The 15,380-nt window shown below is 35.9% G+C and overlaps 1 protein-coding gene across 1 annotated transcript in view; it reads right to left on the bottom strand.

The window, feature by feature from the left end:
• Positions 1 to 15,380, bottom strand: part of PLCZ1 (phospholipase C zeta 1) — a 43,313-nt gene that overhangs the window by 10,501 nt on the left and 17,432 nt on the right. The window contains exons 6-10 of the mRNA XM_019936863.3: positions 13,534 to 13,678; positions 9,468 to 9,617; positions 6,129 to 6,368; positions 4,727 to 4,874; positions 47 to 163 (exon numbers count right to left, since the gene is read on the bottom strand). Coding sequence (XP_019792422.1) covers positions 47 to 163; positions 4,727 to 4,874; positions 6,129 to 6,368; positions 9,468 to 9,617; positions 13,534 to 13,678 — 800 coding nt within the window. The remainder of the gene's footprint in view (positions 1 to 46; positions 164 to 4,726; positions 4,875 to 6,128; positions 6,369 to 9,467; positions 9,618 to 13,533; positions 13,679 to 15,380) is intronic.

Genomic DNA, 15,380 nt, shown 5'->3' with positions numbered 1-15,380 from the left:
ATTTTATCTTATTTTTGCAAAAAACTCAATATCCTATGTAACATACCCATTTGACAACCTACATTCCAAAATTCTTGAGGATTAAAATTAGAAGAGTCTGCTCTTGTTGCTTTGGGATATATTCTGGTAATGAACTTCGTGGTGTGAAGAATAAATTCATTGGCTAAAAAAAAGAAATTTATTAAAACATTTCAAAGATTTCAAATAAACTACTATGTCTATATATTTATTTAATTCTACAACAGTTTCAATAATGTTGATGTCTATTGTCCTGGCAGAAATATTTGCAATTCATGAAAATCAAAATAAATTCATGCCTTTGTTTGGCAGAGTAATTCACTGTTATTGAAAAGTTAATAATCATTTTTATTAAACAATTTTATGTAATTATTCACTCAAAGAAAGAAACAATTGGATAATATATTTCTTTTTGTTCACATCCAAATTAATTTCACTTTGACATACAGTATATAAAATTCCAAAATAAAATGCATCCATTTTTGAAAACAAAAGTATCTTTACCCATTTTGGTTTTTTTCACTTTGGTTTTCACATTAGGAAAGAATTGCACGGAAGTCATATAAAACTATGTGATGTCATCCAAGTTAATCAAGTTGAATATTTAACAGATCCTCAGGGCTGAAAGGGACCTTAAAGTTACTCAACTCAGCTTCCAGCTGACCTTCTAACCACCATAGTACCTTTCCCCAAAATTCATTCAATTTCTGTTTGCATCCCTCCATTGAAAGAGAACTTGCAGGACTTCCCTGGTGGCACAGTGGTTAAGAACCCACCTGCCAATGCAGGGGACACTGGTTCGAGACCTGGTCCAGGAAGATCACACATGCCGTGGAGCAACTAAGCCCGTGCGCCACAGCTTCTGAAGCCCACACTCCTAGAGCCCATGCTCCTCAGCAAGAGAAGTCACCGCAATGAGAAGCCCGCACACCGCAAAGAAAAGTAGCCCATGCTCACTGCAACTAGAGAAAGCCAGCGTGCAGCAACAAAGTCCCAACGCAGCCAAAAATAAATAAATAAAGTTATTAAAAAATAAAACGTATTTGCTCTTCAAAAAAAAAAAGAGAGAGAACTTGCTACCTCCCAATACTTCTGATTATTTCAAATGTTTTCCTTACAAGGAAAGGAAGACAATGTCTATACTTGAAGCACACACACACACACACACACACACATACACACACACACACAGAGTCTGTTTCAGTTTCTATACATATTCTTTATGTTTCTACTTATATTTTTTTACACATTTCTAGTAATTCTATTTAAATCACTTAAGATTCAAAACTAATTTACACCATATACCATTGGACACCCCTCAAATTTTTGAACATAGATTTTATGTTTCTCCAAGGTTTTTATTCTTTCACTAAGCAGATCCTTTTCCCACAACTATTTCTGCTAATATGGTGACCAGTCATGGAAGAAATGGTTATTGCCTATGTCCACTCTATTTGCTCTTCAGGCTAGAACAGAATCATTGCCACTCTCATCCTAAAAACTGTTCCTTAGGAAGCATTGTCAGGTAAAAAATTCCAGTTACTGAAGTTAATAGTAATTACAGTTAATTTAATTAACACTCAATTTTAGAAGTTATCCTCTCCTTGAGGAAAAGTTCACTTTGAAGCTACTCGTGTACAAATGCACTTTGTGTGTCTAAGTGTCATGATCCCTTATCCAGTCCTAAACTAGATGTCTATCTGTTGATAAAATACGTACTCTTCTGGGTCTTAATTTTTTTCATCTACAAAGCGAAAAACATGAATGATCACTATGGACCCTTAACATGATTTTGTTACTTCTGAGATTTAGAAATTAAACACGCTATTTTTTCACATAGCATGAGAAATGTGAAAATTAAATAAGAAAAAATAAGAAAACAACATATAATCTCACCACTCAAATAATAACCCTGATAACCTCTTGGTATATATATATTTCCATTCTTTTGTCATATGTATATACTTATTTTTAATTGAATCTTATTGTTTATTCCCTTTTATAAACTTCCATTTTTTAACTTACTAAGATAACACGAAAATCATTCCATTTCAATAATATTCACCTACGACATTATTTTTAAATAACTGAAAAGCATTCACACATATGAAAATTTCTGTTTCTGATTTTTCCCTATTATAAACTTAATGATGTTTATTGTTTTTAATGATAGACATCCTTGCAGAACATCTTTGCCCAATCATTAATTATTTACTATTAACTTTTGGCACAAGAAAAATATTCTATACTCTTTCCAAAGAAACGCTGATGCTATAGTTTATGACTCTGCTCTGAACTACCCAGTCCCTTTTCAGATTTTGAGCAAGTGTTTAATATGATGAGAGTGAGAGAATTATAACAACTTTTGCTGTGCCCACATGTCCTGTCCCCATGAACAACAACAAAAACCATCTGCTAGTTTCAAAGAATGGACGCTAGTAAAGTAGGCCATTCATATTCAAACTCTGTTGACAATAGTTCACAGTAAAAAATATGCTTTATATCACAACCCAACACCACACACACACACACACACAAAATTGTTTCACAAAACAATACTTATTCTTCCTGCCTACAATACATCTTCTCCATCCTATTATTTTGTTCTATTCCATTCCATTCTGCTCTACTCTATTCTTTTAACTGTCATTTAGATCTACTGAATTGACTTTTGGTCGCAAGCCTCAATTTAAAAAAAAAAAAAGCCCTATATAGGATCTTTCTAATAGGCAGTTTGAGGAGATAAGCTAAAGCATGCCTCAAAACCCTAGGGTTGGGCTTCCCTGGTGGCGCAGTGGTTGAGAGTCCGTCCGCCTGCCAATGCAGGGGACACAGGTTCGTGCCCCGGTCCGGGAGGATCCCACATGCCGCAGAGCGGCTGGGCCCATGAGCCATGGCCGCTGGGCCTGCGCATCCCGAGCCTGTGCTCTGCAACGGGAGAGGCCACAACAGTGAGAGGCCAAAAAAAAAAAACCCTAGGGTACCAATGGCCAGCCAAATGAGGTTAACCAACAAATATACCAGAACCTGCATTTCCTAATAGCCAACAGCTTTTCTCAAGTCAGTCGCAGGTGCTGATTTCTCTGCCATAGCACTTCTACATAAGACGGTAGATTGCAATTTTAAAAAGGATATGGAGAGTCACCTGATTCTGATTATTAAGCTAATTGTTGAGGCACAGGGTAGGCTGCCCCTAAAATGTGCTTCAGTGGCGTATTGATTATTTTGAATTAAAGTGACTTAAGAAATGGCCAATGCAAGAGGGACGCTCTATCCCTCCTTTCTGTCTCCTTCAAAGCAGGAAATAAATGTCTCATGTGAAAGATGCACTCCCTGCGTCTGAACATAGGACACCCTTCCCACCAAAGACAGGGAATTCAGGGCTGAGAAGACTGTGAAAACAAACTTTGTGACTTCTTTAATTTACTACCCCAAGCCCAAACGCTGTTTGAATTCTTCACTAATTGGTCACCCAAAACCTAAGTTTCTTTGTCCTGTCAATTCCTCACAAATTTATTGTTTCTTTGTCTAAAAAGTATAAAACCTGCTGACTTTGGTCACTTCTTAGGTCCCATTTATATGAATTAAATTTTGCTTCTTTTTCTCCTGTCAATATGACTTGCGTCAGTTTTATTAGTAGTCCAGCCACAAGAACTCAAGAAGGATAGACGGAAAAAATTTCCCCTCCTGACAGACCATCCCTTTTTAAGTTGATGATATTTCCTGCCATATAAGTCTGAGAAGAAGGTAGCGTCTTCTTCCCATTCTCTTTCCCTGTTGTGTCTCGGGCTCTACCAAGCAGAATAAACCCACCTCAGATGTAGAGTCAGGAGACAGTGAAAAGAAGATGGAGAGACACATGGTCCCTCTGCAGGTACACAGCCATCTGGCAGTCTGGCCTGGGTACCATTTTTTTTTTTTTTTTTTTTTTTTTTGCGGTATGCGGGCCTCTCACTGTTGTGGCCTCTCCCGTTGTGAAGCACAGGCTCCGGACGCGCAGGCTCAGCGGCCATGGCTCACGGGCCCAGCCGCTCCGCGGCATGTGGGATCCTCCCAGACCGGGGCACGAACCCATGTCCCCTGCATCGGCGGGCGGACTCTCAACCACCGCGCCACCAGGGAAGCCCCTGGGTACCATTTTTTCCTTCTTCTTCACCTTAGAGATACAGCCTCCCAGTCTATTTAACTCTACCGCTTAGTGCCCACCGAGTCCACAAAGTTCACCCTAGCTCCAGTCTCCCCGCCATAAGCCTTTATCATCTCCTCCCTGCAGACGGTGTCACCCTTATGCACTAACAGAGGCATCTTTCAGAAACACACAGGGGATCATGTGACTCCTGAGATTTCAATCTTTTCCTACTCACTTTGGATTGTAGGACAAAGTCCAAGTTCCTTGTAATTTGGCTTTGCCTACCTCTGTAGCCTTGTAGCCACTGCTCTCCCATGTAAACTGCTCACCACAGCCCCTCCCAACAAAGTGTCCATACTGGACATTCTCAATCAAAATTTCATGACTTAAAATAATGGTTGAGTTCTGTGAAATAAAACTTAATGCGACCTGAGGCATATAACCCTTTTTAAAATATGTTAAATATGTTGAAATTGTACTAGAATATAGTTTTTGTAAACATCATTGATCAATTTTGACACCTTAAAAGTGAATATAACTTGTTTAAACACTTCATCTATTTGAATCATAAGAACTTACGTCTCAACTTTGAAAGTTTTCGGGCTTGTGACTCCCCAATAGAGTTACTTTCATTAAATTGTTGATACAGTCTTGAATGGTGAAAACTTCTGAACTTCTCAATTTTAGTATAAATAACAAGATCAGATAGGGCCGTAGCTATTTTTAACTTTGCGGTGAAAAAAAAGGCAATAATTTCACATATTTGCACTAATCATTTGAAAAATTATTTTTTCAATAAAGAAAATACGCTTTCAAATCAATGATTTTAGTCTTTTCATAAGATTATATCCTCAAAAACTATTTGGATTGGGTCAATGTGAATATGTTCTATTATGACAACATTTAATGTCAATTATGAGACAACCTAAACCTAAAATCCCAATTAATGTAATAAGTATTGAGGATGGCAATTATTTCTATTTCCTTTATCCCAAAGGTCTTAGTTTAGTATCAGGAATTCTACAAATTCAAGAATTTTAGTCATGAGTAAATATATTTCCAATGTGATCTAACATTTTGGAATAACTTCTGTTGTATAGTACTCTATTGCTCTTCTATAGCCCAGTATCTATACCCTTTGCACTTCTGTTAGCCCCTTCCAAAGTGTTCTTCTTCTTTTTTTTTTTTTGGAAAACACTTCTTGCGCATGCTCAATCCATGTGCTTAAGTGTCGGTAACGTGGACTGGGCCTGGCTAACCAGAGCTCTGCATTCCCCACAGTAAGTGGCTCAAGGATGTGCACAGCTTGGATCATAGCCAATGTACAAAAAGAATCTGCTTGGTCAGCTGAGAGATAGATAGGCCTTCCATTGGATTTGAATCTGAAAGCATGTAAAACTGAAGCTTGGCAAAGGCTTGCACCAATATAGGAAAAGTAGGGCCAAAGTTGGAGAAAGAAATTTCTGTGGACTTTGATACACTTCAACCAAGTCATTCCTGAAATTAGAATCCCTTTCCCTAAACTTTTCATTTCTGTGGACCAATTGAATTAATTCACATTTTACTTAAACCAGCTGAATTAGTTTTGTATCCCTTGCAACCATGTATACCTTCCTTTGTCATGCTAACTTGTATACTTAAAATACTATATAATATAAATAGTGCTTTTCTTGTCTCTGACAGTATGATCGCCTTCAGAGCAGATACACTATCTTTTGTACACTGCACAGTGTCTAATACATGAGAAGGCATAATATTTGTTAGCTGTAGAGAAAAAAATAATCACAAACAGCTAATACAGGAAGAGATGACTTCTAAAACTTCTTGTCCACTGCTAGTTTTTTCCAAACAAATTTTAAATAATAGACTGAAGTTATTGTAAGTAGGAAAAAGATGTTTCCTCCAAAATGTTTTAAAACTACTCAACAAAATAAGACAACTTTTCAATCACTTGTAAGGCTTTCGCAAAGCCTCATCTCACCTTTTTCTTGAAGAGTGGAATTCCGACTGCCCCTTTTGACTCTGCCTCCTTTTCCAAATCATCTTGAAAAGCATCCGATGGTTCTGGTCCTTTGGCCTCATTTTCCTCCTCCTCTTGCTCTGCCTCCTCTTCTTCTTCATATTCCTCTACCTGACCATGCTTATCAGAACCTCTCCTTTCACGGGTTTCCCTTAAAGTTCCTATTTTCTTGTTTCTAACTAATATTTTGAATTTTAATGCCTACAGAAACAATTTGAAAGAAAGATACAATTACACATGCACAGGTAAATTTGCACTTGTCATTGTCATCGAAAAGTCTTTCATCATATTTTCAATTTGCCCACAGCAGTAAGATATGTAAAAGCTCCATCTTTTTTCCATATTCCTAAAAACCTAATAGAAACCAGTGATATTATTGTATTGACCAAAATTCACCAAAAAATACGCCTGTAATGATTGGGGCTTTCTTTTCTTTTCTATTTCTTCTACATTCCATAAATTATTACTATGCACAAATTTGAAATACATGAAAATTATATATATATAATTTTCTATAGATTATTATTAAAATTATATAATTTTATATAAATTATTATTTATATAATTATATATATTTTTTTTCAATGTTACAGAAGTTAGAATGTTATAACTTCTGGTAGTGAATGCTTCAGGTCATCACTCTCTTATCCAACATTAAAAGTATTATATGAGATCAGGTATATAAAAATGTCTATTATAGTATTTGACATCTAGTAAAGACTAAATTTAAGCTAAAGATTTATAAATCTTCACATTTCAACTGTATTGCATACGAGCATCATCAACTTAATATTTCCTGCCCATCAAAACTAGGAGCATGGCAAAATTCACCATCTGGGTCACTGATTCTAAATCCAAAGCCTTCTGGTTCCTTTCTTTCACTTACTTATTTCTGCCCTTTTCAAATATTCATTAATTTAACAAACATATTTAGTAAGTGCCTGGTACATTGTATATAATGTTACTGGGATCTACCCTATGAAGAAAAATTCCTTTCTTTTTTTATTATAATGTTTTTATGTATGTATTTATTTATTTTTGGCTGTGTTGGGTCTTAGTTGTGACACACGGGATCATTGTTGCAGCATGCAGGACCTATGGTTGCGGCGGACGGGCTTCTCTCTAGCTGTGGGCTCTGTAGTTGTGGTGCATGGGTTCCAGAGAACGTGGGCTCTGTAGTTTGTGGCACACAGGCTCTCTAGTTGAGGCGCACAGGCTCAGTAATTGTAGCACGTGGGCTTAGCTGTCCTGCGGCATGTGGGATCTTACCACTGGACCACCAGGGAAGTCCCTAAAGTTCTTTTCTTTGAGGAGCTTTGATTGCCCTTCTCTTTGTCATCCTCAGGTACCCACTCAAATTATTCCATCATCTTGGGTCTTCTCTCTTTTACCATGACCCTCGTGTTACTAATACAGAGTTTACCAAAGTGCACTCTGCAACCACAAGTGTCAAAAGCATCACCTGGGGTGCTTGTTAAAAGAAAAGATTTCTGCAATCTACTTCAGAATTAGAGAACCAGAATCTTGAATTGTGGGACAGAATTATGTCTCTTTAACAAGTCTCCAGGCAATTCTTTTGTATACTGAGGGCTAAGCGCAGTATGAGAAAATGACTTTATCTCTAATTTCTCATTTACTCATTGGAAAGCATCTCCTTTACTGTGGAAGCAAAAGCTTTAATGGAAATTATATATCTGAATACTAAAAATTAGATTTATAAATAATAAGAGGAGGAATTCTATTCCTAGAAAACAAATTATTATTATAATTTCCTGAATTAGACCATGACTCTTAAGATTTAATCTCTGATGATGTGTTTACAGCACTCTGCACAAGCTGTTTAATATTTCTTTTCTGTCATAATTGAACACGTTTAGCCTGTGAGCATTCTCATCAGGTGAAAGAGTCACAGTTTGTCCATTTGTTCAGTTTATTTTTCTCTGTCTTAATTCTATCATGAGTCCTATACCTCTTGTCCTTAGTGTCATAACACTTTCATCTTTAAATTTTCTACTCATCTAAATAAAATAAAGAAAAATATAAAGGGGGATATTCAAATATTACAAATATATACTATATCTACCAAAATGATGACATGTCAAAATTAAACTATTGGTTAGGGGTGTCAAAAAAGAAAAAAGTTCATTTATCACCTGATAAAATTTGGGGTGAGGAGAATGGACCAGCAGACGAAACTGAAGACTGGCCAGAGAGGAATGAGGAAAGCCTGAAGAATGTGGTGTTACAGAAGGAAGTGTTTCACGGAAAGGAAGGAGGCATCCATAGCGTTGAATGTTGTCAAGGCAACAAGTCAGAGGAAGGCTGAAATAGGTCCGTTAGAATTTACTGGTAGTGGGTACTTCTATGGTGGTCCAGTGGTAAAGAATCCGCCTTTCAATGCAGGGGACATAGGTTCAATCCCTGGTTGGGAAACTGAGATCCCACATGACGCGGGGCAACTAAGTGCCACAGCTACAGAGCCCATGTGACCTAGAGCCTGCACTCCACAACTACAGAAGCCCATGCGCTCCAGTGAAAGACCCCACAAGCCTCAACAAAGATCCCACATGCTGCAACTAAGACCCGATGCAGCCAAAAAAAAAAAAAAAGATAAAGAAAATAAATATTAAAAAAAAAAGAATTTACTGGTAGGAAAGTGATGAGCACACTGAAATACTTACTTGGTGCACATGGAAGAGGAAGCCTGATTAGGTAGGTTGTGAGGAGACAAGGAAATGAAAATTTGGGTTGAGAAAGGAAATAATAAAATAAAAAGATAGCTGGAGTAGAAACTGCAATCCTGAGGGTAGGGTGTGGGTGCTTTTTTTAAAACAAATACTTGAGTATGCTCAACTGAAGATGGTAAGACGTCTGTAGAGACAGGAACATTGAAAAGAGCAGATTAAAAAAGGGGGAACCTGCCACCCAGATGCTGAGGTATTGGGCATGAATTCTATTTACAGCCTAGATCTTTGCCTCTTTCTTAGCCTTTGGCCTATAAAACATACCAAATTCCTGTGGTCTAATATTAACTGACTTGAAATTTTGGACACATGGGACATAACGCACAATTAAAATGTGAATTTTTAGGTATATCTCTATATATTCTCTTTATCAACATGTATTCACCTACATGCTCACAGGACTATTTCCTCGGAAACACATTGCAAAGATACACCTCGATAAATAATCAAAACTAAGCATTTGTCATTGATCTCTAGCCCAGTTTCATAGGCCAATACAATAGTAGCATGTTTTTTTCTCTTTTTCTTAACCTGAGCTTCTCAGACAAAGTGTTACCTCTGGTGAAGGTAATTTGTCTGGAAAATCATCAAGAGTATCAGAAAGCAAGGCATCTCCAAAAGTAGACTGCAAATTGTCTGCCATCACTTCTTGTTGGGAAGGGGAGCAGTGATTTTCTAAAGAGAGCACCACTGGGTAGTCAGATGTCTAAAAAATTAACCATTACTACAGTTATTAATCAAAACTCCTCAATAACTTTAATGCAATTTTTAGAAGCACTTAATTTTAAAACATTTCTAATGTTCAGTACCTTCGCAAAATTATTACGTTTTCTTTAAACTGAAAATAGTTTTGAGTCTGACAAAACAGGGAACATTAAATCTGTATAAAAAGGAAAATTATTACTATTTGCATTAGAAATATAGGAAAAAAAACTGAAGCACCCAACAGTGGGTACTTGTTTAAATAAATTATGGCATATCCTTTTAAAGGAATGATATAACTCTGTCACAAAAGAGGTAGAGCTATATATACTCTACAGAAAGTTATCTATGATCCAGTCTTATGAAGAAAAACAAGTTGCCAAAGAGTGAGATTCTACATTTTTTTTAAACTACATATATATGTTTAGATATTTTTAGGAAAAACTTTAACCCTGGTAAGTTAAAAAAAGGTTAATTTTCTACTTTTTCAATTTTAAATTCTTTAATCAAAACTCATTGCTTTATAATTAAAAACAAAGATAAAGATATTTCCAATTTTTAATAATAAAGAGTATCTAGTAAGTAAAAGTGACTCTACAAAGATATTTTCTGCCCTTAGTCACCACTGTAACTTTTAAATTTGTCACAAAATAGTGAACAGCACTCCTTTTGGGATCTTATTCAAAATTATTTTCTTTATTTTGTTTCCACATATAATTATCAGGACACAAATTTACCAATTTAGAATAATAAGAAAAGGAATTGCAAGGTCTGCTGCATTATTACAGACCTTTGATATATATGTCATATGTTACATATATCACATACAATATTATGCCTTATTAATGTATGAGTATATTAATTTCTTATGGCTGTTGTAACAAATTGTCATAAACTTGGTCACATGAAACAACAGATATTCATCTTTTCATAATTCTGGAGGCCAAGATTTTGAAATCAGTCTCACTGGTTAAAATGAAATCAGTTTCACTGGCTAAAATTTCAGCAGCTCTAGGGGAAATCTGTTCTTTGCCTTTTCCAGCTGCTGGTGGTTGCCAGCATTCCTTGGCTTGTGGCCACATCACTCCAATCTCTGCCCCTCATCTTCACATTGCCTCCTCTTCTGTGTGTATTAAATCTCCCTTTACCTCCCACTAATAAGGATACATATGATGGCATTTAGGGCCCACCCAGATAATTCAGGATAATCTCTCATCTCAAGATTCTTAACTTCATCACACCTGCAAAGACCCTTTTTCCAAATAATGTAACATTTATAATTTCCAGGAATTAGAACCTAATATCTTTGGGGTTCAGCCTAAAAAATGACCTTCTCGTAAATACCCATGTACATATATATTGACTCAGTCTAATATTAAGAGAATAGTGTAAAATTTTTTTCCCAAATATAATAAGTGATTTTGAGACTAGGCAAAGTGAAGGCCTAGCAAATGGATCTCTTGATTAGACCCTGACTTCACTCACTGGGAAGAACTCATTTTTTTTGTGTCTTCTGTGGTCTTTGGCTCCACCCTCTGGGAAGATCCTCTGGCGTTATCCTCCTTGTTCATATCTAAAGCATGTGCTGAGGAGTTGGCTTTCCTTAAAGCCAAGCCACTTTTGCAGCTCACTTCCTGACCAAGCATTGTTTTAAGGTTCACCTAACAAGTCAGACTTACGTTTGGTTTAGTTTTTAGCAATACAACTTCCTCAAAAACTTCAATTTCATATGTTTGTTTCTAGTAAGTCACATGTGTCAGTAACTATATCCAAAGTTCTTTCCAAGCCACAGTTATCAAGTCTATTTTATTTCATTGTTCTCTCTTCCCCAAATTAATGGTGACTATATTGAGCAAAAAGTTCAACCTTTGATCTAATCTTTGCTGCAAAACTGTGTCACGTTATCCAACTGAGAAGTCTCACTGAGTCTGTTGCTCAAAGCCTTTTTTTCCCATCGCTTACTCTTTGGAGTCTTAGAAGCTGTAGGGGTTTGTCCATCCTTAAGTCATTTTAATTTTAAGATTGTCTCTATTTCCTTTTATTCCCTCAGTTACCCACCCTGAATGAAGTGAGAGAGTTTGCTACTCAAATATTTGGGAAGAGTATTTCAGACGAAGGGAATAGCAAGTGCAAACGCTTTGAGATATGTCTGAAAAAGGGTAAGGAGGCCAGAATGGTCACAAGAACAAGGGAGAGGTCAGAGAGGTAATGGAAAACAGGTCATGTAGGGCTTTGGGAGTCAAGGTATGGACCCTTAGCTTCTATTTTGAGTGGGATTGAAGGGTTTGAAAAGCGGAATGACATGACTTGACTTACCAAAAAGTCACTCTGGCTGATATATTGAGATGAAACCACAGGGGAGGAGGGAGAGAAGCAGGAACCCTGGATAAGAAGCCATTGTAATAATCCAAGTGAGAGGTGATGGTAGTTGACCAGTACAGTGACAGTGAGAATGGGGAAATTCAGTGTGTATTTTGAAAGTAGAGTCAAGAGGATTTGCTGAAGAACTTATTGAGGGGTTAGAGAGAAAAGAAGGGACTGTTAATGTTGACAACAATGATTTAGGCCGAACACATAAAAGTTAACATTAACTGAGATGGGAAGGACCACGGGAAAAGTGGGACTAGGAAAAAGAGGAGTATTATCTGGAGCTCAAGTCTAAACATGTTAAGTTAATTATACCTATTAAATATGCAAGTGTAAATGTCAAATCGGAAGTTGTCTATATTGGTGTAAAATTCAAGGGAGAAGTTTGGATAGAGATATAAATTTAGAAATCATCAGAAATTAGTTGTTTAAGAGAATTAATGCCATATATCAAGGTTTTATACTAAGATAAATTTTTAAATATTTTATATTTATTTTGTGAATATTTAGCATTTTATACTCTATTTCTAATAAATAATGGAGCAATTGATTTAACTGTGTGATTTTAAGTTATGCTTATGTTTACAGATAATACATTGACTTATTTAGGAGTACTTTAGGCTTTTCGAATTTGTAAGTTTAATTTATTAGATATACATTAAGTAGTAAGATTTTGTTAATTAAATCTCTTCAATTGCACTATGGTTGAAGTAGTTAAGAAAGAAATCACATATACTAAGTTTAAAAAAACAATTTAAAATGTCTGAAGGTACTGAATTAGCCAAGCTTGTCAATGGAATCAAGTATTATTCAGAATTCAATGACTGTTAAAACCAGCTCAATTTATAGACGAGGATTTTTAAGCTGAATTAAGAAGCTCTAAAAAGAATTAAATCTTTGAATCTGTAACTTAATACATTTAACAATAATTTTGAAATCTAAAGTCAACTTCTGTATAAATAGCTGACATCATAGTAGAAAAAATGCCAAAAGTTGAGATAATACATTTTTGACATTTGTGTCTTGAAAGTAAAATATTCGAATGTTGGTAAAATATTTACTATTACATAGGCCAGTATTTCTCAAACTGTTCTGGCCATTAACTCATGGTAAGAAATATAATTTATATTATGACACAATACACATGTGTGCACACATACACACACACACATAATATATATTATATAATTAAACAAAAAGTTCCATGAAAATCAAGGGGGGAAAAGTATGGGGGGGTGGGTGGGATGAACTGGGAGATCTGGATTGACATATATACACTAATATGCATAAAATAAATAATAAGAACCTGCTTATACAAAATTTTTAAAATTTTTTTAAAAGTTCCATGAAACCACATGTACCTTACTACCTGAGATTAACTTTGACAAATCTACCTTTAATGATATACTACATGGATTTCACTGCCGACTAATGGATCATAACCCACAATTGGAAATATTACTGATCTAAACTAAGGTCAAGCATTATAGGATTTTGAAACAAGTAAATTACCTTATGTTTACATAACTAATTGAACAAAGATATGCACGTACTATGAATGCGTATTTGTGTATCGCTCGGATAACAGTTTTAAACAGAAGCTTGCTGGTGAATGTATAGCCATGGTATACAACAGGTTCATTTTGTGATCCATCCCAGCAGTCAATTTCCAGACAACGGCATCCTTTCACAAGGGCACTAGTAAAATTTAAACAAAATAAATGGTCATTCCTAGATTATGGTTTATACCTTTAACAAAATACGACATGAATTTCATTCCCTACTAATAGATCAAAACCCTCTATAGTTTTGTGGGAAAAAAATTTTTCATGGAGGACAACCTAAATAATACTGATTCTTGCTACATCTCTAGATAGGTTTAATTACATCCTTAGATCAAGCCAACCTTTACCAAGCTGCTATTTTAACTACACGGTTTGGTCCCCAGCAAAAATGTTTTGCGTGGATTGCACTGTGTCATGCCAACCCTTTTACTCAGAAGCATGTAAAAGAAAGTTGTCTCTCCCCCAGCGGTGGTGTGGAGGGCACTTTTCACTGTCTCACGGAGACACGGAGTGAAATGAATGAATAATGACGTGGGAACGAATAATGAAAATTTGTCTCTCACTCAGGAAAGAAATTCTCCACTTAAATAAGTTTAAGTGGCTTTTTGTGGATTAAAATATTTAATGCAGTTAATATTAGTTTTCCTCTTTTAAAGAGGAGGAAACTGAGACACAAGAATGTTATATCTATCATATAATTAACAAATGAGAGAAAGGGAGGAAAGATTAGCACCAGAAACTTAAACATTAATAGGTAAACATTGCATTACATCACCTCTCATAAGTAGAGAAATTTTGAAAGACTTGCATTTTGAGTGTATCTTCCACAGGTGGGTAAGGAAATAGAGGAAGAAATACAATTAAACTTAACTTTAAATTTTCACATGGGTGGAACACTTTCTTGGAATTCAAAAGTAATTTCCTGTATTTCTAAGTCAACCTGTTTAAAATGTGTAGTTTCTCTCTTTAAAAAATTAATATAATGAGGTATGAATAGAAATTTCTGTAATAAAAGTAGAGCTATGAATGGGGCAATCTTTACAGGATTCTAAATAGATATATTTCTGAGTTTGTGGATTTATGTATTTACTTAGATTTTAAACTGGAGAAGCAATATTAATTTCTAAGTTTGATGTTATCATGGGATTATAAGATATCTTTTCTATGATTTTTCCTAAGTAATATCACCCAATCACATAGCTTTGAATATCACCTATATACCAATGGCTTCCAATCCTATTTTTCCAGTCTGGATACTTCTTCTAAATCCCAGACACATACACTCAACTGACTATCTGACCTAGCCCTTTGATAACTAATTGATATCTCAAACTGAACACGGCCATCACAGAACTTTTGCTTTTGCCTCACAACCTCCAATGGCCTCCTCTCTCAGGCTTTACCACCTCTGTCCATAATGTCATCATATCCTAGGTTATCAGGTCCAAAATCCTGATACTCTCTTTCCCTCATACCTCTCTTCAAATCACCGGGTGAATCACCTTGTTGGCTCTGCCTCCTTGAAATATTTCAAATTCAGCCCTCTATCTCAGCTGCTGCCTCATGAATTCACCATCTAAATGATCGTCATCACCTGGACTGCTACAATGTCTTCCCAAAGCATCTTCTACCTCCACTCTTGCACCATCAGTCTTTCCGCCACAGTAAAAAGTAAATCAAATTATGATATTATCCCAAGGAAATTCCCTCCAATGGCTTCCCAATGCAACTAGAATAAATCCATTCTCCTTTCCATGGTCTCTAAGACCCTCATAAATGCATCCTGTCTACCTCCTCAAGCTCACCTCCCTTCATTCTCCATTTATGTTTCCACC

The sequence above is a fragment of the Tursiops truncatus genome, chromosome 11, assembly GCF_011762595.2.
Source record: "Tursiops truncatus isolate mTurTru1 chromosome 11, mTurTru1.mat.Y, whole genome shotgun sequence".
Taxonomy (NCBI): Eukaryota; Metazoa; Chordata; class Mammalia; order Artiodactyla; family Delphinidae; genus Tursiops; species Tursiops truncatus.
Note: the sequence above shows the minus strand (reverse complement) of the source record. Positions and strands in the feature narration are given on the sequence as shown.